Source organism: Desmodus rotundus, chromosome X (assembly GCF_022682495.2).
Source record: "Desmodus rotundus isolate HL8 chromosome X, HLdesRot8A.1, whole genome shotgun sequence".
Taxonomy (NCBI): Eukaryota; Metazoa; Chordata; class Mammalia; order Chiroptera; family Phyllostomidae; genus Desmodus; species Desmodus rotundus.
Window position 1 is genome coordinate 59982077 of NC_071400.1, and position 25017 is coordinate 60007093.

The 25017-nt window shown below is 48.9% G+C and overlaps 2 protein-coding genes across 3 annotated transcripts; one reads left to right on the top strand and one right to left on the bottom strand.

The window, feature by feature from the left end:
• The first annotated feature begins 2616 nt into the window (after positions 1–2616).
• PNMA5 (PNMA family member 5) lies at positions 2617–10624 on the top strand. Of its 2 annotated transcripts, XM_071220231.1 has the most exons (4): positions 2617–3023; positions 5731–5854; positions 8441–8501; positions 8697–10624. In XM_071220231.1, exon 4 carries the CDS (start codon positions 8824–8826, stop codon positions 10156–10158), a length of 1335 nt encoding a protein of 444 aa, XP_071076332.1. In that variant the 5' UTR covers positions 2617–3023; positions 5731–5854; positions 8441–8501; positions 8697–8823; the 3' UTR covers positions 10159–10624. The 2 variants fall into 2 exon arrangements, with proteins under 2 accessions (XP_071076332.1, XP_024406836.1); XM_024551068.4 differs by lacking the exon at positions 2617–3023 and having other exon boundaries at positions 5563–5854.
• Positions 10625–22500: 11876 nt separating this feature from the next.
• Positions 22501–23866, bottom strand: PNMA3 (PNMA family member 3). Its single transcript, XM_045188172.2, is given in 4 exon segments — positions 22501–22710; positions 22712–22794; positions 22797–23625; positions 23627–23866. Coding segments are annotated over 4 exon segments (1362 nt in total).
• Positions 23867–25017: the final 1151 nt, after the last annotated feature.

Sequence of the window (25017 nt, forward strand, 5' to 3'; positions counted from 1 at the left end):
GATCCATGCTTCTGAGTTTTATATCTGAAAATACCATTTGCCTGCCATCCAGCCAAGGGACAGAGAAAAGGGTTATCAAGAAATCAGTCCAAAGATAAGAAGACATGATAGAGAATTCCCTCCACTACTGAGCAGAGGGACCCAGTGTTCAATAGGTACTGAGGTAGTGTCCCTGTAGCTACTTTCTCACCCCAGCCGCAGCTACCATCTGGGCTACATGAGCACAGCTGGGAAAGGGTGAAGAGGTTTTCCTACTTCAAAAGATAAAGACTACAGCTGGTATTTACAGGACTTGTTGCTGACAGTATGCTCCCCCTAAAACCTAAAAAATTAGGGTAGTATTAGTTACTTTAATTGTCAGGTCATATCTCATTCTATGAGAATCTTTCTCAAATATGGCATTCCAGTCAGAGCCTTGGTTAAATAACCAATGTTTCAAATTACATCCTGTTAAGAAGGAGGGCAGGTTCTTATCAAACCTAGGCAAGTAATTGTATCACCATGAAAATAAAAATGCTCGGAAGGAAATTACAAATTCTGGAGGGATTGGGCAGGGAGAAAAAGATGCATTTAATTTCTTGCATCTTTTAATGCGTTATAAAAGTATAGTTTACTAAATTGTTACAAATTGTGGGGAGCTCGTGAGAAGTGAAAAAGGAGTTCCTTATATCCAGAAAATACAACATTAAACATCAGTAACATTCCAAACAAAACCCATAGTCATCCTTCATGAGTTCATTTAGCCCTATGTAATTAATTCTCAGTTCTGCTCAGTCTTGGGTTAGCAGTTTCATGAATCAATCAACTTCTTCACTAGAGTTCTGGACATTCTGATTCAGTCCAGTGGTAGGATCTCAAAGTTATTTAACCAATGGCATCAGAAGCTTGTGCCCCCAGAGCACCTGTCATAGTCCTTTACATGGGGGTGTGAGACAGTCCCTTTTTCTTGAAGATGGAGCATTGTGGCTGATTACAAGTGATTTCAGGGAAGCCTCAGTGTAAAAAAACCCAAAAAACAAAAAACCTATATGTGCATGACAAAAGACTTACAAAACTCACGCCTTGACAAAGAAATTTGGTTGTTTCTTTGGCATGAAACATTTTTTAAAAAATACCTGAAATTATGACTGATAATGCTATACTCTTGTTTAATGTCAGGCAAAGCAGAACCAGGACATATTGTAGACAGGGAAGGCATTGGAAAATCTCTAGGAAAGGAACTTCATACAATTTCTGAAATATTTGTATTACTAACATTTTGCCCACACAAATTTAACCTAGGGAAGGTTAGGCATCTCTTCTGATTGACAAAGCCTCCCGACTTGATGTATCAAATAAACCTAATTATTTCTACCACCTCTGTTTTTACAAGATCCTCTGTTGTTTTCCAGGGTCCCTAAAAGACGGTTGTGATCAAGAATATATTTGAGTTTAGGAAAGCAAAATATCAAAGTTGTCACGAGGTTTGAACTCTTGCTTAAATAAGATCACATGTTTATGAGACACACTACATGGTTTTCTATTTAAAGTGACAAAATATTTTACAAGTGTACATAGGAAGTAATGCAATGGTGAAGAATCTTAGCTCTTTCAAAAGTGAGAAGGCTTGGTTCTCAAATAACTGAGGACATGCAAAAGTCAACATAAGACAAAGAAAATTATTCTAAGACACTGAACCTTTGCTTTCTTTGTGGATTACTTTAAAAGCAAAAGAAACCCTTTTACAACCTCCTATGAAGAGCAGACCAGTAGTCTAAGAAAAAAAATCCATTTTAACGGATAAAATCTAATTCTACTTTTGCATCAGTGTACTGTTTGATATTACAACTCATTTTTAAATATCTCATAAATAAACCCATTGACCTTTAGCCAGCTCTGAACACAAGAAATAAAATTTCTATTCTGCGAAGCTTCTACAACTTTCCATACTCATTCAGGTTTTGTACTTTTGGTGTAAAAAAATGCCCAAACCTGTAGGGATTTTTAATAAGAGTTTATTTGAGCCAAACTGACCACATATGTCTTGGAGCAAGATCTAAAATGCTCCTGAGAATAACAAACAGTTTTGAAGCTTCTTTTATGCATTTTAAATTCAGGCAGGAACACAGGAAGATTACTTGAGGCTAAGGGAAAGCAAGGCCAGGACTGGAACACAGGAGAGTTAGCCAGATTATGTGCTTTCTTAAGCATGGTTATGCCTTTGAAGGGCATTGCTTCTGGCATCTCAAAGGTGTTAACCTAGATGCACAAGAACAGCGAACAAGGTTTGCTTAAAAAGTTATAGGGCATGAATACCCACCATGACCTGCACGATTAGGAATTTATGATCAGATCACCCAGTAAGGTTACTTTCCACAGAACTCCTTTTTTTTGTCCACACTCCTGCACTTTCATTTTTGTCATTCTGGAACAACCATTTTACTTTAGGACAATATACTACTCTTTTCCCTTAAGATAAACACATCCTGCATACCTTACATACTTAATTTAGTATAAGTGTAAGGTTGTAAGTTACCAAATGATCTTGAAACCTTTAGAGCTGACATACTACATATGAATCACAATTATTGTTGAAATATAGTTTTGTCAGAATAAATCCACTTAAAAATATTACATACATGCATACATATACAGAAAAACATACATATAAAATAAATAAATCCTGGGGGTGTGATGTGCAGCATGATGCCTGTAGTTAATAATACTGTACTGCATAAAATTTCTCATCACAAGAACAAGAACTGTAACTATGAGTGATGATGGATATTAGCTATAGACTTACTGTGGTGATGATTTTGCAATATATACAAATATGGAATCATCATGTTGTACACCTGAAACTAATATAATGTTATATGTTTTCAGGGGTGCTTCTTAACCTTCACTGTTTTCCAGGATCACAGGGCCACAACAGGTCTTTCCATGACATTACCCTTTGTGACACCTTATAATACCTGTAATACCATGTGTTTGAGTGGTGGATTCACAGAGCCACAACGACCTTGTGTTCTGAGAACTCTCAGGTAAAATGTTCCACCTGGGGTCTTCAACTCTCTAACAGCACCAGGTAACCGCCTGTTCTTGGCATGGGAAGTAGCTTGATTTAACAGAGTCTTAAAATAGTGTGTTCTTCTTAAGCAAGGTCTATTGAGGTCTGTGCACCCCTTCTCAGACATAACAAACATTTGCAGTTAAAGAGAAATGAGGTGATGCCTGCAAATATCTTGCTCAATAACCTTTCATTTAAAATTTTGTTTGCTTTTATATTTTTTGATCCTTTCACCTTTTTGTACCCAGCCTCCCAACCCCACCCCCCCCAATCTGGCAACCATCAGTTTGTTCTCTGTATCTGAATGTTTTTGTTTCGTTTGTTCATTTATTTTGTTCTTTAGAGTTCACATGTAAGTGCAATTATACTTGTCTTTTTTGTCTATATTTGAAGGGGCATTTGTCTTACCCTTTCTGATGTATTTCACTTAGTATAATATCCTCTGGGTACAAATTGGTAGTTACAAAATAGTCCCGGGGATGTAAAGCACAGCATAGGGAGTATAGTCAATTATATTTTAATAACCACATATAGTGCCGGATAGTTACTAGACTTACGGGGGGATCATTTTGTAAATTCTATAAATGTCTAACCACTATGCTGTACACATGAAACTAATAAACTAATATAATATTGAATGTCAGTCATAATTGAAAAATTAAAATTAAAAAAATGACATTTTGTTTTTAATATTTTTGTTAAAACATTATAGAAAAGCCTGTTCTTTTGTATCCCCAATAAAGCAAAAGAAATCTATTCTGTCACCAAAGGCCCACAGTTTCTGGTCCTGAAAAGTAATTGCAGGCTTCAGAGCCTTGGTACTCAAAGCCTAGTCAGAGATCTGCAGCACTGGACTCACCCAGCTTTTGAGAAACAGCAGGCTTTTAGTTTCACCCCATCCTCCTGACTGGGACTTTCATTTTTGTCAAGATCCGCTGGAAATTTGCGCACACTTTCCATTGTAATATCTATGCCCCAGTCACACCCATTTCTGAACAGCGCGTTTGGGTCCTGCAGGGCCCAGGGCAAACACTCCAGTCTCCCCTCAGTGGAAGAAACCTCGTTACAAAAAAGTGGGAAGCAGTTTGGATGTTAGGTGGGTAATACTTGCTCCTGAAATCAAGAGAATAATGGGAGAATGGAACTTGATAGTTTTCTGTCTCTTAGTGAACTCTTAAAATTTTCATGCCCTTGTAAAATGCAGGGAGCAGCTGTACTTTTGCCATGCTCCCCTAGAACACAGCCTAAGAAAAAATAAGCGGGGAACAGGACTTTGCTTTAGAAAGTACTCTCTGGGGCTTTACTTTTGCACTCGGCCCTGTGCTGACTTTTTGTAATATTCAAATAGGAGGAGCCAATGGAGATTGTAATACCTCAGCTCTCTTCCAATGGGAAAGAGCGCAACAAGTGCCATAAACGGCTCTTAGGCCTGGCGTGCCATGCGATGTGTCTGGTGGTTAGCTTGTAGCTAAACCAAGACTGAATGTACACTGCCCCCAGCTTGATTTGAATAGTTTTCCCACCCACACACATCAGGGACTGAGGCAAGAACACCGCCTTCCGAGGGGGGAGGTAGGTGCCATACTGCAAGGGCGCAGCCGCCAGCGGGCCGTGTGCACCCAATAACATTTTCCCGCCAACAACTCCTTACCCAGTCTGCACTTCGGCTGTAGCGGCGGCAGATGTGTGGTGGCTGTGGTGCTCGAGCGCTCTGGCCTGCGGGGATCTCCAGCAGGTATGGAGTAGAGCCCTGGGCAGAGAGCAACCCAAACCTCAGAAATTTCCTCCCCCGCCCCCTAGTGACCCTTGCCATGTTCCTTGGCATCTTAGGGGCCAGTGGGCTATATAGGTTTCCCCTGAAGTGGGATACCACTAAATTGAGCCAGGCACCCCACCGGCCCCCTGCCATTTCCACGCACAATGACCAGTTTAAGTACTGAGGAGGAATCGAGTCCACACCTAACCCTGTGCAGAGCCCTTAGGGAAAATGGCTTTGGCCCTCCTCTGCCAACATCCACTGACCAGAATGGGGGTGTTTGAGGTAGGGGGTGTGTAAAGGGTGTCGGTCTTAGGGTGGGGAGCCTAGCGTAATAGGAATGGGAGGCTGGCGGGGTTGGAGTTGGGCTTAGGTGGGGGCAGGGTTTGGGAGGGGTGGAACGTGAGTGGCAGCGATAGGACTTGGGTGGGGGCAGGGATTGAACTTCTTTTGGGGTGGAGCTTGGCATTGGGCTTGCGCTTGCGCAGGGTAGGGGCAAGGTTTGGGAAGGGGTGAGACTTTGTGGGAGCAGAGTTTGGGAGGGGTGGAATGTGAGTAGCAGGGGTGGTTCTTCGGTGGGGGCAGGGCTAGAGCCTCTGTGGGGCTAGAGCTTGGTGTCAGACCTCGGGTTTGGTGGGGGCGGGGCTTGGTGTGTGGGCTTTGGGTTAGAGGTTGCGCTTCTGTGGGGTGGGTCATGGCAGTGGGTGGGTATGAGGGCGAGGGTAGGGGTGTGGAATTGGGGCTGGGATAATAATCTTAAGGAAGGATTCCTTCTGCTGTAGCAGTAGAACTCAGGAAGCAGTTTTTTGTATCCCTGCGCCAGGGTACTTAATGCACAGCTCCGTACATTCAGAATTGGTACAGCCGGAGCAGGAGCACGTGGGTCAGAACCTTAGCAAAATACCTCTGCGTTTTCTGGGAACAGGTCCAGTGGAGCAGTACCACCTACCCTGGGGCCAGGAACTGTCTGACTGTGGACAGAGCTAGAGCGCTGTTGAGTACCAGTGGAATCGCCGCATCTGCACCGCCAGAGGGCACTACTCAACTTGGTGAGCAGCTGTGAGGTGGGCCTATGTTGGGAGGAGCTTCTGTAAGCCCTGGCAAAGAGCTGGAGAGGGATGGGCTGCCTGTCCAGGTGTACAGGCTGCTGGGCAGGATAACAATTAGAGGGAGAGTTGTCTGCCTCCTGCAGTGTGGCACTGGCGACCTTTTTTGATTCCCTTTCTGTTCTTGATTCCAGCTCCTATACAATTTGAAATCATAAGCTCTTGATTTTTTAAAATATATTTTATTGATTATGCTATTACAGTTGTCCCGTTTTTACTCCCTTTTATCCCCTTTGACCCTACACCCCTCCCAGAATTCCCCCCACCTTAGTTCATGTCCATGGGTTGTACATATAAGTTCTTTGTCTTTTCCATTTCCTATACTATTCTTAACCTCCCCCATCTATTTTGTACCTACCATTTATGTTTTTTATTCCCTGTACCTTTTCCCCCATTCTCCCTCCTCCCCCTCCTCACTGATAACCCTCCATGTGATCTCCATTTCTGTGATTCTGTTCCTGTTCTAGTTGTTTGCTTAGTTTGCTTTTGTTTTTGTTTTAGGTGTGAGTTTGCTGTCATTTTTACTGTTCATAGTTTTTATCTTCTTTTTCTTAGATAAGCCCCTTTAACATTTCACATAATAATGGCTGGGTGATAAGTCCCTTTAACTTGACCTTATCTGGGAAGCACTTTATCTGCCGTCCCAGTCTAAATGATAGCTTTGCTGGATACAGTGATCTTGGATGTAGGTCCTTACCTTTCATGACTTCAAATACTTCTTTCCAGCCCCTTCTTGCCTATAAGGTTTCTTTTGAGAAATCAGCTGATAGTCTATGGGAACTCCTTTGTAAGTAACTGTCTCTTTTTCTCTTGCTGCTTTTAAGATTCTCTCCTTATCTTCAATCTTGAGTAATGTAATTATGATGTGTTGTGGTGTGTGCTTCCTTGGGTCCAATTTCTTTAGGACTCTCGGAGCTTCCTAGACTTGCATGTCTAGTTCCTTCACCAGATTGGGGAGGTTCTCTTTCATTCCTTTTTCAAATAAGTTTTCAATTCCTTGCTATTCCTCTTCTCTTTCTGGTACTGCTATGATTTGGATGTTGGAACGTTTAAAGTTGTCCCAGAGGCCCCTAAGCCTCTCCCCATTTTTTTTTTTTTTTGAATTCTTGTTTCTTCATTCTGTTCCAGTTGAATGTTTATTTCTTCCTTCTGCTCCAGATCATTGATTTGAGTCCCGGTTTCCTTCCCTTCACTGTTGGTTCCCTGTAGATTTTCCTTTATTTCACTTTGTGTAGCCTTCACTTCTTCCTTTATTTTGTGGCCATCCTCAATCATTTCTGTGAGCATCCTGATTACCAGTGTTCTGAACTCTGCATCTGAAAGGTTGGCTATCTCTTCGTCACTTAGTGCCCCCCCCTTTTTTTTGAGTTTTGATCTGTCCTTTCATTTGGGCTGTATTTCTTTGTGTTGGTGCACCTGTTACATTGTAAGGGGTGGAACGTTAGGAATTTGCCAGGGCTGGGCAACCCACTTAACCATATCGTGGCACTGTATGTGATGGAGGGGTCAGAGAGGGAATAATACCGCTTGCTTGGCCCTTTCCCTCTTTCTGGCACTTCCTCCATTACCCACAATCGAATTGTGCCCTTTCAGGTTCTGCCCTGGTGCTGATTCCCGGGTGTATGGGCTTATGTACATTCTAGGACCCCATGGGCTTCTCTAACGGATTCTCATGTGAGACTGGTAGTTTCTCCCACTACTGCAACCCCCGTGGGTTTTTATAGCCAGAGGTTTTGAGGCTTTCTTTTCCCGCACTGGGACCCTGGGTTGCATGGTCTGTCTTGATCCCTAGTTGTTCCTCCCGGTTTATCCACATGCAAATATGGGACCTCCCGATCCGCCAGCTGCCACCTTGCTGCACATCCTCTTTGCCCTGGCTGACCATCTCCACCCCTCCTACCAGTCTAGATGATTGTTTCTTCTTCAACACCTTGGTTGTCAGACTTCCATACTGTTCGATTTTCTGGCAGTTGTGGTTGTTTTTTGTTTTTAAATTGGTTGTTAATCTTCTTTTGGTTGTGCAAGGAAGCAAAGCATATCTACCTACACCTCCATCTTAGGTGGAAGCTCAAGCTCTTGATTTTTGAACACTCAATCCTTGCTGTCCAGCCCTCATCTCACATCCTCCAACCCCTTTTGTTGCTACAACACTTCATTGGTTGGAGGCCAATGACACTACCTGTTGTTCCTGGGGGGTCTTAACCTTACCACATCTGTGATAGAAACCCATGGTCCCTGCTGTTCTTGGTATCCATGACAACACTGCAGCTCTCCACACCCACCAGTTTAATTGCATTGTGCAAAACTCTAGCCATCTTTCTCATTTATCAGTCATTTTCTGAGAAAGTGGGGAACTCTGTGTTGCCCTTCCCCCACCTTTGCCCTGGCAAAGAGGGTGCAGGTGCCCTGGGCCTGCATAGCCTTGTGCAGGGGACTGCCATATGCTCCTGGTCTCTACTGTTTGGGGGGCTTTGTCAGCGCCCCCCAGGCATCAGGCTCTGCCTCCTGATGCTGACCTTTTCACCACAGGCATCGGAAGCACATGCAGCAGAGTCCTCGGACTTTGAGGAGAAACCCACGGCAGGAGGAGGTCAGCAGGGAAGGGATGAGTAAGGGGAGTTTGGACTAGGGAGACTTCTCTACACTCTACACTGTACCAAATGATTAAGGGAGCCCTGGGAGGCAGGAACTGAATCCCTGTGAGTGGAGGTGGGGGTAGTAGAGGGGCACTTGGTGAGGGTGGGAGATGGGCAATAATGATGCTTTCACCCCTTTTGCATTACAGGCTGTGGAAACCTGTGACTCTTCTGCCTTTGTACTTGACATTGGCTCAGAATTGACTGAGTCTTGGTCAAACTCTGTGAGCAAATTACTACTCCTAGTATTAGATCAGTCCATAGAAAGTAGGAGCAATGGCCGTGACACTGTTAGAGGATTGGTGCAAGGGGATGGACCTGGACCCCAGGAAGGCCCTGCTGATTGTGGGGATCCCTGTGGAGTGTACTGAGGATGAAATTAAAGATACTGTGAGGGCAGCCTTACAGCCCTTTTACCCATACAAGGTGCTGGGCATAATGTTCAGACGGGAAGACAATGCTAAGGCAGTCTTCATTGAATTGGGTGACACGATCAATTATGCTACAATACCTGGTCAGATACCAGGAAAGGGAGGTGCCTGGGAAGTGGTGGTAAAACCCCGTAACCCAGATGAAGAATTCATCAATAGATTGAGCTGCTTCCTGAAGGATGAGGGCCGGAGGATGGTAGATGTGGCCAAAGCCCTGGGGTATAGCCCTCCCACTGACACCAAGGAGCCACAGAATGTTTCCCCAGTTGAACCGATAGTTTTGCAGCCTCTGAAGGAAAACATGTGGTACCGAAAACTCAGAATGTTTTCAGGAACTGCCTTCCCAAGCCCAGGTGAAGAACACTTTGAAGTCTGGCTGGAGCATGTCACTGAGATGATGCAGGTGTGGCAAGTGTCTGAAGTGGAGAAGAGGAGGCGTTTGCTGGAGAGCCTACGTGGCCCAGCCCTGTCCATCATGCGGGTGCTCCGAGTCAACAATGACTCTCTGACTGTGGAGCAATGCCTGGATGCCCTGAAGCAGATCTTTGGGAATAAAGAGGACTATAGAACCTCGCAGTTTAAGTTCCTCCAGACCTGTCAGAAGATTGGAGAGAAAATCTCTGTGTTTTTGGTACGGTTAGAACCCCTGCTGCAGAAAGCCGTGCAGCACAGTCCCTTGTCAGTGCGAAGTGCAGATATGATTCGCCTGAAACATGTCCTAGCTCGGGCCAATGTGACCAACAGCCTCCGGGGCAAGCTTGAGCTTCTGGACCAGCGAGGGTGTCCTCCCACTTTTCTGGAGTTAATGAAGCTCATTCGAGATGAAGAGGAGTGGGAGACCAGCAGGGCAGTGACAAAGGAGACACAAAGGCTTGTAGGAAGGGGCCACAAGGTCCCCAGCAGACAGGTATTAGAAGAAACCAGTGATCCTATCATACCTCAGGTCATCACACAGGCAGGGACATTTTGTGAGAGCAGCACTCAGACCATTCAGAAAGGAATTGCCTCCTCATTGAAGCGCAAGCAACTGTCTTGCCACTCTAATGGAGAGGAAGGCCTCAGCCAGGCCACATGCCCTAAGGTTGAAAACGTAACACCACCAAAGCAGAGCCCTCAGCTTGAAGCAGAGGAGTCGGGAAACGAGGCAGGGGCTGGGGCCATGAGCCATCCCAAGCCCTAGGAAGCATAGGCTCAAAAGATCTAGGCACCCTTTCTCCTAGCAGGCATAAGAAAGATTTTAACAAGGGAAAGGGACAGTCAAAAGAAATAAAGGACTTGAGTGGGACAGAGGGGCAGGGCAGTGAGACCCAGACCAAGGCCCCTCATCCCCCGCCAACTGAAGGAGACTCCACCCACGAAGTCAGACTCACCTCAGGGAGAGCCAAGTACAGGGCCCTGAAGAGGTACCAGCGACACAAGCAGGGGACCACCACACCCAGCCCATGGGATGCTCCAGCCACGAGCAGAGACCCTACCATTGCAGAGGCTGAAGGAGTTGCAGCTGGGGGCTCTGGCGTTGGCCCCATCATCTTGCCACCCCCAAACGTCCACCCTGTGGACTCAGAGCCAAGAATGCCAACAGGCCACCAGGCTACTCGGTGCCTGGAGGAGCCTTCCCCAGGGCCACCCTTGCTAGAAGATGTCAGCACCAGTGAGGAAGAGCTGTGCAGCAGAGAAGTGGTGCGCCGTTGGAAGGGAGGCCGCAGGGTCCAGCCCATCTTCAGAATTATCTACACTGCTCTAGGGGAGCCCCAGGAAGGCAGCACCCATGAGCCCCTGCGCAAGTGAGGCCAGGAGAGTCCAGCGCCAGCCTGCAGGCACTTTCCTCTGCAGCCTGGAAGGGCTGTGGGGACAAGGAGAGCAAAGAATGAGGAGAAGAGCCCCGGGTGAGAGCCTAGGCTCAGACTGTGTGGGGGGTTGCTGAGTACTTGGGTTAGGACGCCACAGCTGGTTTTGGTGGGAGTGGGTGTGCAGGGACAGTTGTTCTAAAGCAGGAGGAGAAGGGGAAGGGCAGGAGGAGAGAAGGAGGAGGACATGCAGGAGAATAACTAGGAGGAGGAGGAAGAGGAAGAGGAGGAGGATAACGAGGAGGTGAGCAGGAGAGAAGGAGGCAGTGATTGGGGAGCAGTGTTTTGTTCTGTTTGTTCGTGTAGGGCCACTGGAGATCTGGGGAGAGCAGACAGGAGAACTGGCACTGGCCTGGCGAACCACCACTCAGCAACAGCCAGTGCCAACCAAGTCCAGCCCCAGCCCCAAACCCTGCCAATTCTGGCAGCCAGCCTGGGAGCATCCCTGAGCAGTCTTCCCTGGCCTAGATGAGGGGCACCTGAAGACGTCTGCACCTGCACAGAACTGGGAGATGTTAGGGGCCATCTCAAGGGTACCAGTCCTGGGAACCCCCATTCTCCATGCCCTGGGGCAGGCTGCTCCCTGAACTGGGAAATACCCACCACTTCACTGTAGGCTCTGTAGTGACCCATGTGTGAAGTACTTAGCTCCTCTCTTACCACACACGAGACCTGGTTCCTGTGCAGAGCTGCCAGGTGTGCTTGAACCGGGTTGGGTGGGTGTCCTGGCCTACCTACCGGGGCAGCCGGCTCTCGGCCCCCGCATGTGCCATGAGCTCCACTGTTAGCCATGGCTCTGCCCGCTCTCGTCCAGTGTCGTGAGCTCAACCTCTTTGCTTTCTCGGTGTAGATTTGGGTCAAGCACTGCTTGTTCTTGTGGAGATGTGTGTGTGTTTCTCTGAGCAGTTCCTGTACCTCCACTCCCACCCTGGAGACCCGTGCCCAGTCCCAGGAAGTGGTGGGAAGGATCAACGAAGGCGAGGCCGGCCCTTACCCAGTGACCTCGGAAGGAAGAACTGGACCAGGGCCCAAAGGGGCTGCCCAAGGCTCCACGGGGACTGTGCTCTGATGTGCCACCTGTTGTTCCTTGTGACTCGGCTTCCTCAGCTTGGTGGAGTGTCCCCTGCTGTGTTGTCCAGCATCCTGTGACTGTCCTGTGCAGGCCACAGGGCAGGGCCAGGCCCCAGCCTGTCAGCCAGAGGGGGAGGGGAGCCCTGCAGTGAGTGGACATGGCCAGAGCCCACAGCCCTGCAAAGGCCGTTTGTGGGGCCCTCAGGAAGGGGGACTATGGCGGGACGGCCGTGGTGTGGGGGTCAGCTGAGGCACCTTGTCAGGGACTCCTAGGAAGAGTGGCAGTTCCGGACCTATGGGCTCTTGTGGCCATTAAAAGTTCTTTTCTGTGTTGCCATTTCTTTTCAATGGATTTCGTAAATGTTTCTCTGCAATAAATTTTGTTGAATGTTTCAGCTGAGTTTAGCCTCTACTGTGGGCCATTGAGGGAAGGGTCTGCTGGGGGCAGGGTAGGGGGAAAACAATGCCCTCAGACTCTAAGTCAGCACTGGGGTATGGTAGGGACAGGGTCCATGACGGCTGTGAAATCCTCTGGGCTAGATGAGATAGGTGGCAGGAATTTGTGGGCACAGATATTATCTGTTTTGGTCTCCAGGAAGTTCTGGGATCCACCAGGAATAAGTCGGTTAGACTTTGAAGGGAAGAGGAAGGACAGCAGGTAGGCCAGAGGCCACAGGATCCCTGGCAGGGGTGTGAGAGCTCAGGGTGCCCAAATTGGTCAGAGAGGTCACGTGTGCATTCCAGAGACCAGATGGCCATAGAAGGGCCTGGGTGTGTGGTCATATACCCCTGCCAGATGCTAAGTGAAGGACTCTGGGGTGGGGTGGGGTCTCTGCTTACCCATCCCTGATCAGCTGTCCCCTGCCAGCTGAAAAGGGGCCAGTTTGGTGTAGCCACTGAGAGACGTTTGTGGGTCTGGAGGTGTGTGATGGCTGAAGAGAAAAGAACCTGTGTGAGGGTGTGTGTGTTGGGCAATTGGTGAGTTTTAAATCCTTCTAGGTCTATGTGGGGTAATCACTTTCCCACCCCTCCCTGGGCCCAGGAGATCAGCCCTCCTCCTTCTGGGCTGGCACAGAAAAGAGAGGTTCCGGGCTTGCCACCCAGCCCCTGGAGACCACCCTTCCCAGCCTTTTGTCCTTCCCCTATAGAAAGAGAATTTGGAAAGAAATGAGTATGCATTTTTCTCCCTCTTGTCTGTGTTTTCCTTTGTCTGTTCAGCAGGGCACCACCCCAGACCCCTGGCTCCTTGACCTAGAACCAAAAGGCAAGGTTTGAAGCCTGGAACTGGTTTGTCACCAGTTCCCCAGGCCTGGGGTACAGGTCCAAGTCCCCTGCTGCTGTGCACATTCCTCCATAGCCAGGATTTGCCAGCACCTGGGATTACCCTCTGCTCTATGAGCTTTTCCCTACCCAAACCCTGGTCATTTGGGGGCCCACTTTCAAGGCCACAATACCCCTCCAGACTCCACTCCATCCTCCTGGAGCCCAGATCAAGGCGTGTCTTCTGAGCCAGTGTCCCTGCACACAGGATTCTTTTCCTTCAGCTCTTTGTCAGCCAACACCCCTAGTTGCCCTGCTCCTTCCCCAGTTACCTGCTGGCAGTGTTGAACTTCCCTTGAATCCTGTGAGTCTGGATAACAACAATGGTTAAGAAAGCTCCTACCCTTTTGTGTCCTGAAAAATGACTTACTGCAAAGAACCACTGTTATGGGCTGAATTGCACCCTTATTGAAATTTGTATATTGAAGTCCTATCTCCTAGTGCCTCAGAATGTGACAGATTTGGAGACAAGGCCTTTACAGAGATAATTAAAGTGAGATTATTAGTGGGCCCTAATTCAAGACAACTGGTGTCATTATACAAAGGGGACACTTGGTGCAAAGACAGATAGATACACATAAAGGAAAGATGATGTGAAGAGACACCAGGAGAGATGGCCACCTGCAAGCCAGGGAGGGAAGTGTGAAACAACTCCTCCCCTCATGGCCCTCAGAAGGAAGCAACCATATCTTGATCTCCTACTTTTGGCCTCCAAAATTATGAGACAATACATTTCTAGTGTTTGAGCCACCCAGTCCGTGGTACCTTGTTATGGCAGACTGTTCAAACTCATACAACCCCCTTCGCCATCTGACTCAGGGATGCCCTTCTAGTTTACCTATGGAAAGGCTAGACAAAGACCCTCCAAATTTCCCTTTTTTGTCTCCTGATTAGCTGGAAGTGCTCATTTCCACTAATCAATAGGAACAGGGTGCTTGTTAACTAAAGTTTGGTTTAGCTCTTCTCGTTTCTGCAGACCCCTGAGCTTTGGCCCACCCTCAACCTGAGCCAGCAGAAAACTTGAACAGCTCTTCTAAGAACAGGCTGACCTCAGGTAAAACTTTCTTTGATCTACTACTCCATCATCCTCACTTCTTTCTTCAAAAGAAAACCCTTCATCACTTAAACCTTAAGATGCTTGCAGATCCTATGGTCTATGTGTTCACCCAATTGCCTGTCTTTTGCCAGTCCTTTGTCTTCTTTTACCAAGTCAGGATTTGTTTTTATTTGACTGGCTCTTGGACCCCTGTCTTCACCCAGGTGTTTATGTTGGCCTCTCAGACCCTTTGCGTCCTTTCCTGGCTAAGGAAGTTGGGATCCACAGTAGCTAGTCACACCTCTTCATCTAATCCAGTGATCTGATAGTTGTCCCTTGTGACATGGTAGTAAGGGGTTACTTTTATTCTTCTGGCAAAGAGACTTTCTTTGACCCTTCTGTGAGGCCTCTTTTGTTTTACATCTGACTCCAGACATTGCATGAATGGGGGAAGGGTTCCCTGGTGCTCCCTCCCAGGATATTAAGAGGAACTTTGCTTGGCTTTCTAAACCCAGTAGTTGGTGAGGGGGCTTAAGGGAGGGGGTGAAGTTTTGAATCCAGCAACTGAATATGAGGTTACATCAGCTCTGCCGTCTGGGAGATTTGGAAAGGGTTCCCTTGCGTCTCTGACCCCAGAAACTGCAAGGAGAGCTCTTTGGCCCTGCTAACCAGGAGATTGGAGGACATCTCCTCACTCTCTATCCCAGAGATTGCCCTCGGGATAAGAGTTGAGATTGGGGAGCTTCCTCTGCCCTTTGAATTTAGAGATGCCATGGGAGGGTTCCCTTGGTGTTCTAACCCCAGAAATCAAGGATGGAGGAGCATCTTCCTCCCCTCTCCTCCCAGGCAGCACAGCCCAGGAGGCAGGGGGAGGCCAGGCCAGGGCAGCCTCCTCACCCTACATGGGGAGCATGGTCCAGGCAAGGGCCCACCCAGCCCAAAATAAATCCCCAAACCTACCACCACCCTCAAAGGGCCCTGACCACCACCATCAGCCCTTCTGAGTGACCAAAAGAACCATGTTTTACACCAAATGGGGTGAGAAGAGGTGCCCCCACTATGGTAGCACCACACGTGGCCCCAGCCCCAAGCCCTGCCAACTTGGGAAGCTGGCCTGGGAGCACCTAGCCTAGGAGCAGGGGACCTGAAGATGTCTGCCACCTGCACAGAGCTGAGAGATGTTAGGGGCCGTCTCCAGAATGCCAGTTGTGGGAACCCCCATTCTCCATGCCCTGGGGCAGGCTGCTCCCTGAACTGGGACATATCCACCACTTCACTGTAGGCTCTGTTCACTGAAGGGTCTGCTGGGGGTGGGTTGGCGGGCAATGGTAGTCTGGGACTCCAAGTCAGAATTGAGGGTGTTTTGATCTTTAATTGAAAAATGTGGCCACCAGCCTGTGAACCCAAGTTAAGGAACTGAGTTGAGTAGCTGGATGGTGCCAGTCAATAGGACTCTTGTGAGTGGTGTCAGTGGCTAGTTGCGTCTCTAGGGTATACACCAAAACTTGTAAAAGACAGTGGGTCAGACATTGAAAGGAGGGAAAGTGGCAGTAGGCAGAATGGGATCCTGGGTTGATGAAAAGCACAGGTATCTTTTTAATCGCTCCCCCATTTATTCTCATGTTCATTCAGTGCCTGGAACTAGTGTGTCAGAGATTTCACAATCTCTATGCAAAGTCAGGACATTCTAGACTGGGAAGAAAAAAAAGGGTGGATACAGAGAGAACCCAGGAGTCTGGCCATCGAGGACAGAAGAGATTTGCCTTCCCGCATTTGTACTTAGTCATGTGAGGCCTTCCTCTGTGCGCCTGCGCATGCGTGCCTGGAGTTTCGTGCCCTTGCGCCTGGCTTTTGTGCGCCTGCGCAAGCCACCATCTCCCGCAGCCGCAAGCTCCGGTCTCAGTGCCTATCGGGAAATGTGACCATCTACAAAACGAAATGGCTGCTGGGGTAGATGGAGGCTTTGGCAGCTCTTCTCTTGTTGCAGTGCCCCCGATGGTCGCCAGATGGCGAAGAAGGATAACGGATGGGCCAGACCGCACCTCTGGAGCTGCCCTAGCTTCTTTTTGCTCTTTCCCAAATAGCCCGAGGGGCTGAGGTGTCCCAGTGTACTGGGGCTGGAAGCCCCTTCTACCGCCGCAGCGCCTGCCGAGGCGGGAGAGAGGAAGGGAGTTGAGTACCCACAAGCAGCTGAAAGGGGATCCTGTGGCCCGATCCTGTTTGGCAGGGTGCCGTGGAGTCAGTCGTCCCTGGACCCTGGTCTTCAGAGCTGTCCGGGGGCACGGGCTTGACACGTAGGGAGGGCAGCTGGACGGTGCACTCACAAGGGACCCCAGGGCGGACCTACCTTCTCTGGGTTCTGGGGCTCCGTGGGGAGGGGCTTAGTTCCCAAGAGTTGGGTGAGGAAGGGTGATGGAGGTGGGCGGGGAGATACTGCAGGGTACTGAAGGCTTACTTTTCCTAGCTCCAGAGATCATGGAGCCTTTCCTTGTTCAATGGTAAAAAATGAGCACAAAAGAAATGAGGGGATTGCCCTAGTCACACAGTTGCAAAGCTAAGCTTTTTTAGTTTGGGATCTCTGCTCCTTTCATTACATTATACTGTTTCTAGTGTGTGTGTAGTTCCTGCCAACAAGCCCATGGTAAGCCTGGTGTGCAGGTTGCTCTTACAGTCTATCTAAATGTAAGGGAGGCGTGGGCTAAGACTGGATGAAGTGTCTCCTAAACTGTCCTATTTGTTATCTTTCTTCTTGCCTCCCACTTGTGATGGTGTTCCAACGCTGCTATTCTATTTAGAAATCTAACACTGTTCAGACAGACTCTCTCTATCATTTAACTAAAGCTCAACTGTTACACTTGGGATGACATCATGGTTGTAACTCTCCTATTGTCTCCATCTCCACTATATCTTGCTGATCTGTTGACACTACCAAGCAGCTGGGCTTTATAGCCTTAACCAAGTTGATACACAAAATTAACCACCATACTCACTCCCACCTTTGTCCCTTTCCCTCCATAGAGGTGAATAATCTGAGCCTCTCAGTGAGCATCTTTCCATAAGGTTGCATATTCGTTTAACATTCATTTATATAAACATATACATATATAATTTGGTTTTATTTTACCTCACTGAGATCATTATGTAAGTACTGTTTGGTATCTTGTTTTCCCTCTTGAATGGTAAACTATATATATTTAATTTATTGACTTGAGAAAGAAACATGATTTGTTGTTCCACTTATTTATACATTCATTGGTTGATTCTTGTATGTGCCCTGACCAAGCAACAGTGTGGTGATTGGCAGGGGTTGCAGGGGAGATAAGGGGACTAAATGGTAATGGGAAATAAAATAAAAAATAAAAACAAAACTCATACAGAATCAAATATAATTCAATAAATGTCAGCCACAACTTCCACACATGTCTAGTATGCCAAAGCTAACTATCAGATGGTCACAGAAGAGCCACGAATCTTGGAGAGGCAACTGCCAGCATGCTTGCCTCCAAAGGCTGCAAGAGAAGGGGCCTGGGGAACTAACATAAAGATTTGGACTTTGGGGGTCTGCCTGTGACTGCAAAGTGGAAAGAGAAATCAAAGGGGAAGCCAAAGGCTTAGATTAATGTTTACTCTTCCATGAGTGGTTTGTGAGCTAGGCAAAGGTAGGAAACAGTGAATAGCGTTACAGGCCCTCATCTTTTTAAGGAGCACTTTAGGGAAAAGACTGCATCACAGGCTATGGATTTTAGGGACCATGTTAATGAACTCTTAATTAATGACCCTCTAACTAAATTTTGGCGCTGGAATACATCTGTCATCACAGTGGTACACAAGAAATCCAGAGGATGTGGGATGGCGGTGTACAGCAAACGAAAACAGAGATTGGTTGCAGGTCAAGGTGTCCTTAGCCACCTTGGAGGCTACCCATGGCAATGTACAAGGCTCACAAGGGGGTGGGTGAAAGCATAGAGAAAAATATGGACTGATGTTTCTACTTTGTTTACTGCCTTAGTCTTATGTAGTTAAAAGCAACCAATTAATAATTTTTAAAAGGCAAATAGCCAAAATTCCTCTGAATGATAATTCCCTTTTTATTTATGGATTTAACAAACTAACTTTTCACAAACTTTTAAACATAGTTTACAAAACTAATCAAATATGTCTAAACATTTCATGAAAATTACCTGCCTAGTATATCAGACTGTCTTTAATGTTTCAAACGCCTTTAAAAACAACTGGGAGCAGAGGCAGCATTTTAACTGTTAGGCCCCCAGTGGCCCCAGCTAGAGTCTAGGGCTGTGCCAGCACAAGGACCTCCCACTAGCAGGGGTGGTGGTCGTCCATAAAGAGCGGCCTCTGGACTCAGGAAGGAAGGAGGGCTCTGAGACATATTGGAGGTGTCGCTGTGATTTTTGCAATGCTTCACATGCCTGGACAGCTGGAATGTGCTCTCCCCATAGGTTGCTGGGAAACAAAGGGGGCTTCTTCCTGATTCATGGAAGGAGTATCTGTGCTCGGTACATACCATCCAAATGCTGGTGGATCACAACCCGTCCAAATGTGCCCAATCAGAGTTAAAGTTGACTTGCTCAGGCAGCTGTGGGCAATTGCTCTTGGAGACTATGATTCAGCCAGGGTAGAATCCTCTGGAACAACCTTTTCCCACTGGAGAACACACAGGGAAAAAGACAAGATCCCATAGAGCTGTGTGGCTGGGGAGATATATGGGAAGGACAGGGATCCACAAGACAGGGAGCTCTCCACATCCACAAGTAAGTTCTTTTTGTTTCGCTTTTGGGAAATCCTGTTAATCCGCTTTCTTTCACACTTTCTATTTTTATGTCTTCCTGGAAGAGTTAAACAACGTTAACTTTCAGTTCTCTAATTTAGTCTTCAAGTTTCATCAGCCCTAATATTAGATTTTTTTCTTATATTGTGTGTCACAATTTAAATTTTTCAAGAATTTCCATTGCTTCTTTTTCAAATTAGCCTCCAGTATTCTCCAGGTATATGTCCCTAATCAGTTCTTAGTGGTAACAAAGACGCTGCTATCAAAAAGTTTGTGGTGTGAACATTGGTCTTGCTGTCACCTTTAGAGAGATTCCCTGATTCAGCATTGGATCCCATTCAGGGATAGGGCATTGAAACTGCCACTGCAGAGGATTGGCAGCTAATGGTGCTGGTGCATTGAACATTTCATCTCTTTGACTAGTCTGTCCAGGACATACAAGTTGTCTGTGTTGGCTCCGTATTACCTTCAGAGGCCCAAGTACATATGGCCTTGGCAGTGCAATGTTTAATTTGCAAAATTAACAAACACATACTCAAAGTAAAGGCCAACTGGATCTGGTATTTCTACACCCAGGTCAGGAAATACTGTTTTTGGCAGAGGCAACCACACCCTGGAGAATCCCTGAACCACCATTCAGTCGTCCACAAAACATACTCCCTATGCTTCCAATCCTCTCTTCCTCATGTCCTTGGGGCTGAAGTTTTAGATGTAATTGGTGTATGTTCCTAATTTATTAGGGAGAAGGACACTTAAGACTCCTTAATAAAATGTTGGTTACAAACACTATTTTCATTGTCTTCAAGACATATTAAGCTTAAGCTAACAGTGAAGTATACAGTTTAGGTTTTGTGACTCTTTTGCTTACAGGAAAAAGAAGCACTGTTTGAAAATTGTGTTGTGTCATGCATGCTGGGATGATGAAACTTACTGATTGTGTGTCCACATCCATCCCCCTTCGTTCCTAAGAACTACTGATGATATTAGAAGTGAAAGACTGTGAAGTTTATAAGGCAAATGGTGAGCTCCTGAATGGAGCATTTGGATACAGAACTATCCTGGTCTATGCATTTAGCAAGCTTTGAGACCTGATGCCACACCAATGAGAACTGCAGGCCTTCCCTAAGGTCCAACAGGAAACCTGGCATTTTTGGAATTTCTAGGATTATGAGACCGAAGAACGAGAAATGTGATGCCTGGCACCAGCTACTGAGATGTCACCAGTCACACATAGATAACATCACTGTACCAGGCCACTGTTGCCTCTTTAGCCCCACACCTGGCACACCTTTCTTTCAATGGCCCACAGTAGAGGCTAAACTCAGCTGAAACATTCAACAAAATTTATTGCAGAGAAACATTTACGAAATCCATTGAAAAGAAATGGCAACACAGAAAAGAACTTTTAATGGCCACAAGAGCCCATAGGTCCGGAACTGCCACTCTTCCTAGGAGTCCCTGACAAGGTGCCTCAGCTGACCCCCACACCACGGCCGTCCCGCCATAGTCCCCCTTCCTGAGGGCCCCACAAACGGCCTTTGCAGGGCTGTGGGCTCTGGCCATGTCCACTCACTGCAGGGCTCCCCTCCCCCTCTGGCTGACAGGCTGGGGCCTGGCCCTGCCCTGTGGCCTGCACAGGACAGTCACAGGATGCTGGACAACACAGCAGGGGACACTCCACCAAGCTGAGGAAGCCGAGTCACAAGGAACAACAGGTGGCACATCAGAGCACAGTCCCCGTGGAGCCTTGGGCAGCCCCTTTGGGCCCTGGTCCAGTTCTTCCTTCCGAGGTCACTGGGTAAGGGCCGGCCTCGCCTTCGTTGATCCTTCCCACCACTTCCTGGGACTGGGCACGGGTCTCCAGGGTGGGAGTGGAGGTACAGGAACTGCTCAGAGAAACACACACACATCTCCACAAGAACAAGCAGTGCTTGACCCAAATCTACACCGAGAAAGCAAAGAGGTTGAGCTCACGACACTGGACGAGAGCGGGCAGAGCCATGGCTAACAGTGGAGCTCATGGCACATGCGGGGGCCGAGAGCCGGCTGCCCCGGTAGGTAGGCCAGGACACCCACCCAACCCGGTTCAAGCACACCTGGCAGCTCTGCACAGGAACCAGGTCTCGTGTGTGGTAAGAGAGGAGCTAAGTACTTCACACATGGGTCACTACAGAGCCTACAGTGAAGTGGTGGGTATTTCCCAGTTCAGGGAGCAGCCTGCCCCAGGGCATGGAGAATGGGGGTTCCCAGGACTGGTACCCTTGAGATGGCCCCTAACATCTCCCAGTTCTGTGCAGGTGCAGACGTCTTCAGGTGCCCCTCATCTAGGCCAGGGAAGACTGCTCAGGGATGCTCCCAGGCTGGCTGCCAGAATTGGCAGGGTTTGGGGCTGGGGCTGGACTTGGTTGGCACTGGCTGTTGCTGAGTGGTGGTTCGCCAGGCCAGTGCCAGTTCTCCTGTCTGCTCTCCCCAGATCTCCAGTGGCCCTACACGAACAAACAGAACAAAACACTGCTCCCCAATCACTGCCTCCTTCTCTCCTGCTCACCTCCTCGTTATCCTCCTCCTCTTCCTCTTCCTCCTCCTCCTAGTTATTCTCCTGCATGTCCTCCTCCTTCTCTCCTCCTGCCCTTCCCCTTCTCCTCCTGCTTTAGAACAACTGTCCCTGCACACCCACTCCCACCAAAACCAGCTGTGGCGTCCTAACCCAAGTACTCAGCAACCCCCCACACAGTCTGAGCCTAGGCTCTCACCCGGGGCTCTTCTCCTCATTCTTTGCTCTCCTTGTCCCCACAGCCCTTCCAGGCTGCAGAGGAAAGTGCCTGCAGGCTGGCGCTGGACTCTCCTGGCCTCACTTGCGCAGGGGCTCATGGGTGCTGCCTTCCTGGGGCTCCCCTAGAGCAGTGTAGATAATTCTGAAGATGGGCTGGACCCTGCGGCCTCCCTTCCAACGGCGCACCGCTTCTCTGCTGCACAGCTCTTCCTCACTGGTGCTGACATCTTCTAGCAAGGGTGGCCCTGGGGAAGGCTCCTCCAGGCACCGAGTAGCCTGGTGGCCTGTTGGCATTCTTGGCTCTGAGTCCACAGGGTGGACGTTTGGGGGTGGCAAGATGATGGGGCCAACGCCAGAGCCCCCAGCTGCAACTCCTTCAGCCTCTGCAATGGTAGGGTCTCTGCTCGTGGCTGGAGCATCCCATGGGCTGGGTGTGGTGGTCCCCTGCTTGTGTCGCTGGTACCTCTTCAGGGCCCTGTACTTGGCTCTCCCTGAGGTGAGTCTGACTTCGTGGGTGGAGTCTCCTTCAGTTGGCGGGGGATGAGGGGCCTTGGTCTGGGTCTCACTGCCCTGCCCCTCTGTCCCACTCAAGTCCTCTGTTGTTTGCAAGGAATGCCCCTTCCCTTTCTTCCAATATATCTTTCGTCTCTTTAGCGTATAATAAGAAGAGCTGCCCCATTTTTGTGAGCCTATTTTTCTTTGGGCTTGGTGTGGCTCTTGTCCCAAGACCGATTTTCATTTCCTGACTCTATTGCAGCCTTTTTCTTCTGCTTTACGAAGAGAAGGTTTGGAAGGTTGCTACAGTCTGCCCTGATGAGGTCATTTTCTCCACAAGTATAGCAGAATATGTGGTGTTTCCATTTTCCTGAACTTGGTGAGTGAACCCTTGCCACACTCCCCCCTGCAGTGTTGGCTTCTGCATCTCCTGCATCAGGAACTGTGGGAAGGCCTGGCCTGTAGAGTATTCCCAGGGTCAGGGAAGACACTGCTCTGAAACCACGGGCTCTGGCAGGTGACCTTATGCCTGTTTCTAACCCATCTAGACTCTCCCTCTCAGGACCTAAGGTAGCCTCCTATTCCTCCTCCTCACACAGCAGCTTCACTAGTGCCAAGAAACCAGGAGTCTTCCTTCACTGTTTCATCAGCTTAAGCCTGTCTTGAAGTTTGTCAGTAAGGTTGGCCCCATCTAAGACTTGTTTCAGGCAAGTCTGATTCACATTCATTCGTGATACCGCATTTTTTTCTACAGCTCTTTGGAGCAGGCGTTCCAACCATAACACAAGACTAGAGACTTTCCCTCCTGCCTCCTGATAGGTCTTACAGAACTTCACATGAGCGATTTTACGGCTCTCCACAGGTCCAAACACCTGCTGCAAGGCTGCCAGGCACTCCTCCACAGTTATGGCAGCATTGTGGGAACGGAGCTCACTGACCATCTGCAGAGCAGGCCCCCGCAAGCATTCCATCAACCTTTGCCTCTTTTCCCCCTCAGGTACCTGCCACATCTGTAGCACCTCAGTGGTGTGCTCAAGCCAAGTTTCAAAGGACAATGCCCCTGGAATGGACACACTGTTCCCAGAAAACACTCTCAGTTCTCAGTATGACATTTGTTCTAGCAGAAGCTGCAGTACTGCTTCCAGGGTTTGGGCTGAAGTACAGAAATCAGGTGATATGGCCACTCTGGGAGAGGGACTATTGATGTCTGATCTAAGGACTCTGTTCATGTCTGACACTGTCCACCTTTCCTCCTCTAAGCAGCAGTTCAGTCTATTGAGAAATTCACCATCTGAGTTACGAGGTTTTGCCGCCACTTCCCCAAACCCTCCCTTTTCCTGGTATTTCCCTGGGGATCAAAGCATATTCGATATCTTGGGCAAGCTCCAGGAGAAACGCTTGGGCATTCTCCTCCCCCCTAAACATCCTGCCAATGACTCTATACCTGCCCAGGTGACAGAGAACCTCATCACAGTCCTCAGGAATCCCCAGGATGAACATGGACCTCTGGGTGTTCAGATGTTCCCCCCTGCACCAATCCTGCAACAGTGTTAAGAACATGACCCCAGTCTCTACAGCATCTAATTTAGGGGGGAATGATCAGTGCGCAATGCACAGACATCTGGGCCAGCTTCTAGAGTGACAGCAGACAGCCCAAGTCTCCACAGCCTGTGAATGTAAATGGGGCAAGAGCGAGGTTAATACTGACACCTCCTCTCCTACCCAGGGCTGCCCCTCCTCCCCTGGCAGCGCCTCTGCAGCCCAGGCTCAACCCCTACCCTCCGCAGGCCCACAGGGATCACAACCTCCTCCCCACACCGCTTTTAGCCCCCAGCAGGCTGCCGCAGTCCTGCCGGGGCCAAGCTCACCCTCTGGGAGTCTCTTACCTTTTCCTGGGACGTGGTCCTTCCTGATCCAGGTCCCAGTAGGAGGGGTGCGGGGCTGGGCACAGTGGTGGCAGGTTCGGGCGCCCCTCTTTCCCTGGCTCTCTCTCTCGCTGTCTCTCCCTCTTCCTTTCCCTGTCCCTCCATCAGCGCGCCAGGTGGGCCAGCGCTCTGGCACCTGCTCACCACTAATCTCTGCAGCGTGGACTAAGGGTGGGGGTGCAGTGGCAGTGGAGCATGGACCCTCCACGTAGCCCCAGAGACCGCCGGGCCATTGGTGCACGCAGATCACATGGCAGGGCGGTCGCCACTGCTACTGGTGCCCCCAGACCTCAGGTAACATCACCTGCTTCTTCCCTCACTCCTGGGGTGGTGCCGGCACAGGTGGGGAACCCTGGGGATCCAGCCCTGTCCAATCCCCCACTCACGGAATGTGCCCTTGGGTCTCAAGAGTGGCGTGGGGTCCCTACCCCAGGGTACCCACTGCAGAGTGTCTGGACAGGCCCAAGGAGCGCCAGCCAATGCTGCGTTCAGGTCAGGAGTGGGGATCCTCTGCAGCTTCTTCACCTGCTCTTCTCCTACCCCTCCTCTTCCTACCCAGGACAGGTCCTGTCCCAAGGCCAGGTGAGGAGCACCTCATCTAGAGGTGCACCTGGTGTGATTCTGCGGAGTAGATACCATAGGTGCACATTCGTGCTCACACACACACCATGCCCTGTGCTACCCACACCTCACTTGGGGGCTGAAGGCAGGAGGCCTTGGCCACTGAGAGTGTAGGATGGGCCAAACGATTCACTGCTCTGATGCCAGTGGCTAGCCCCAAAGAGG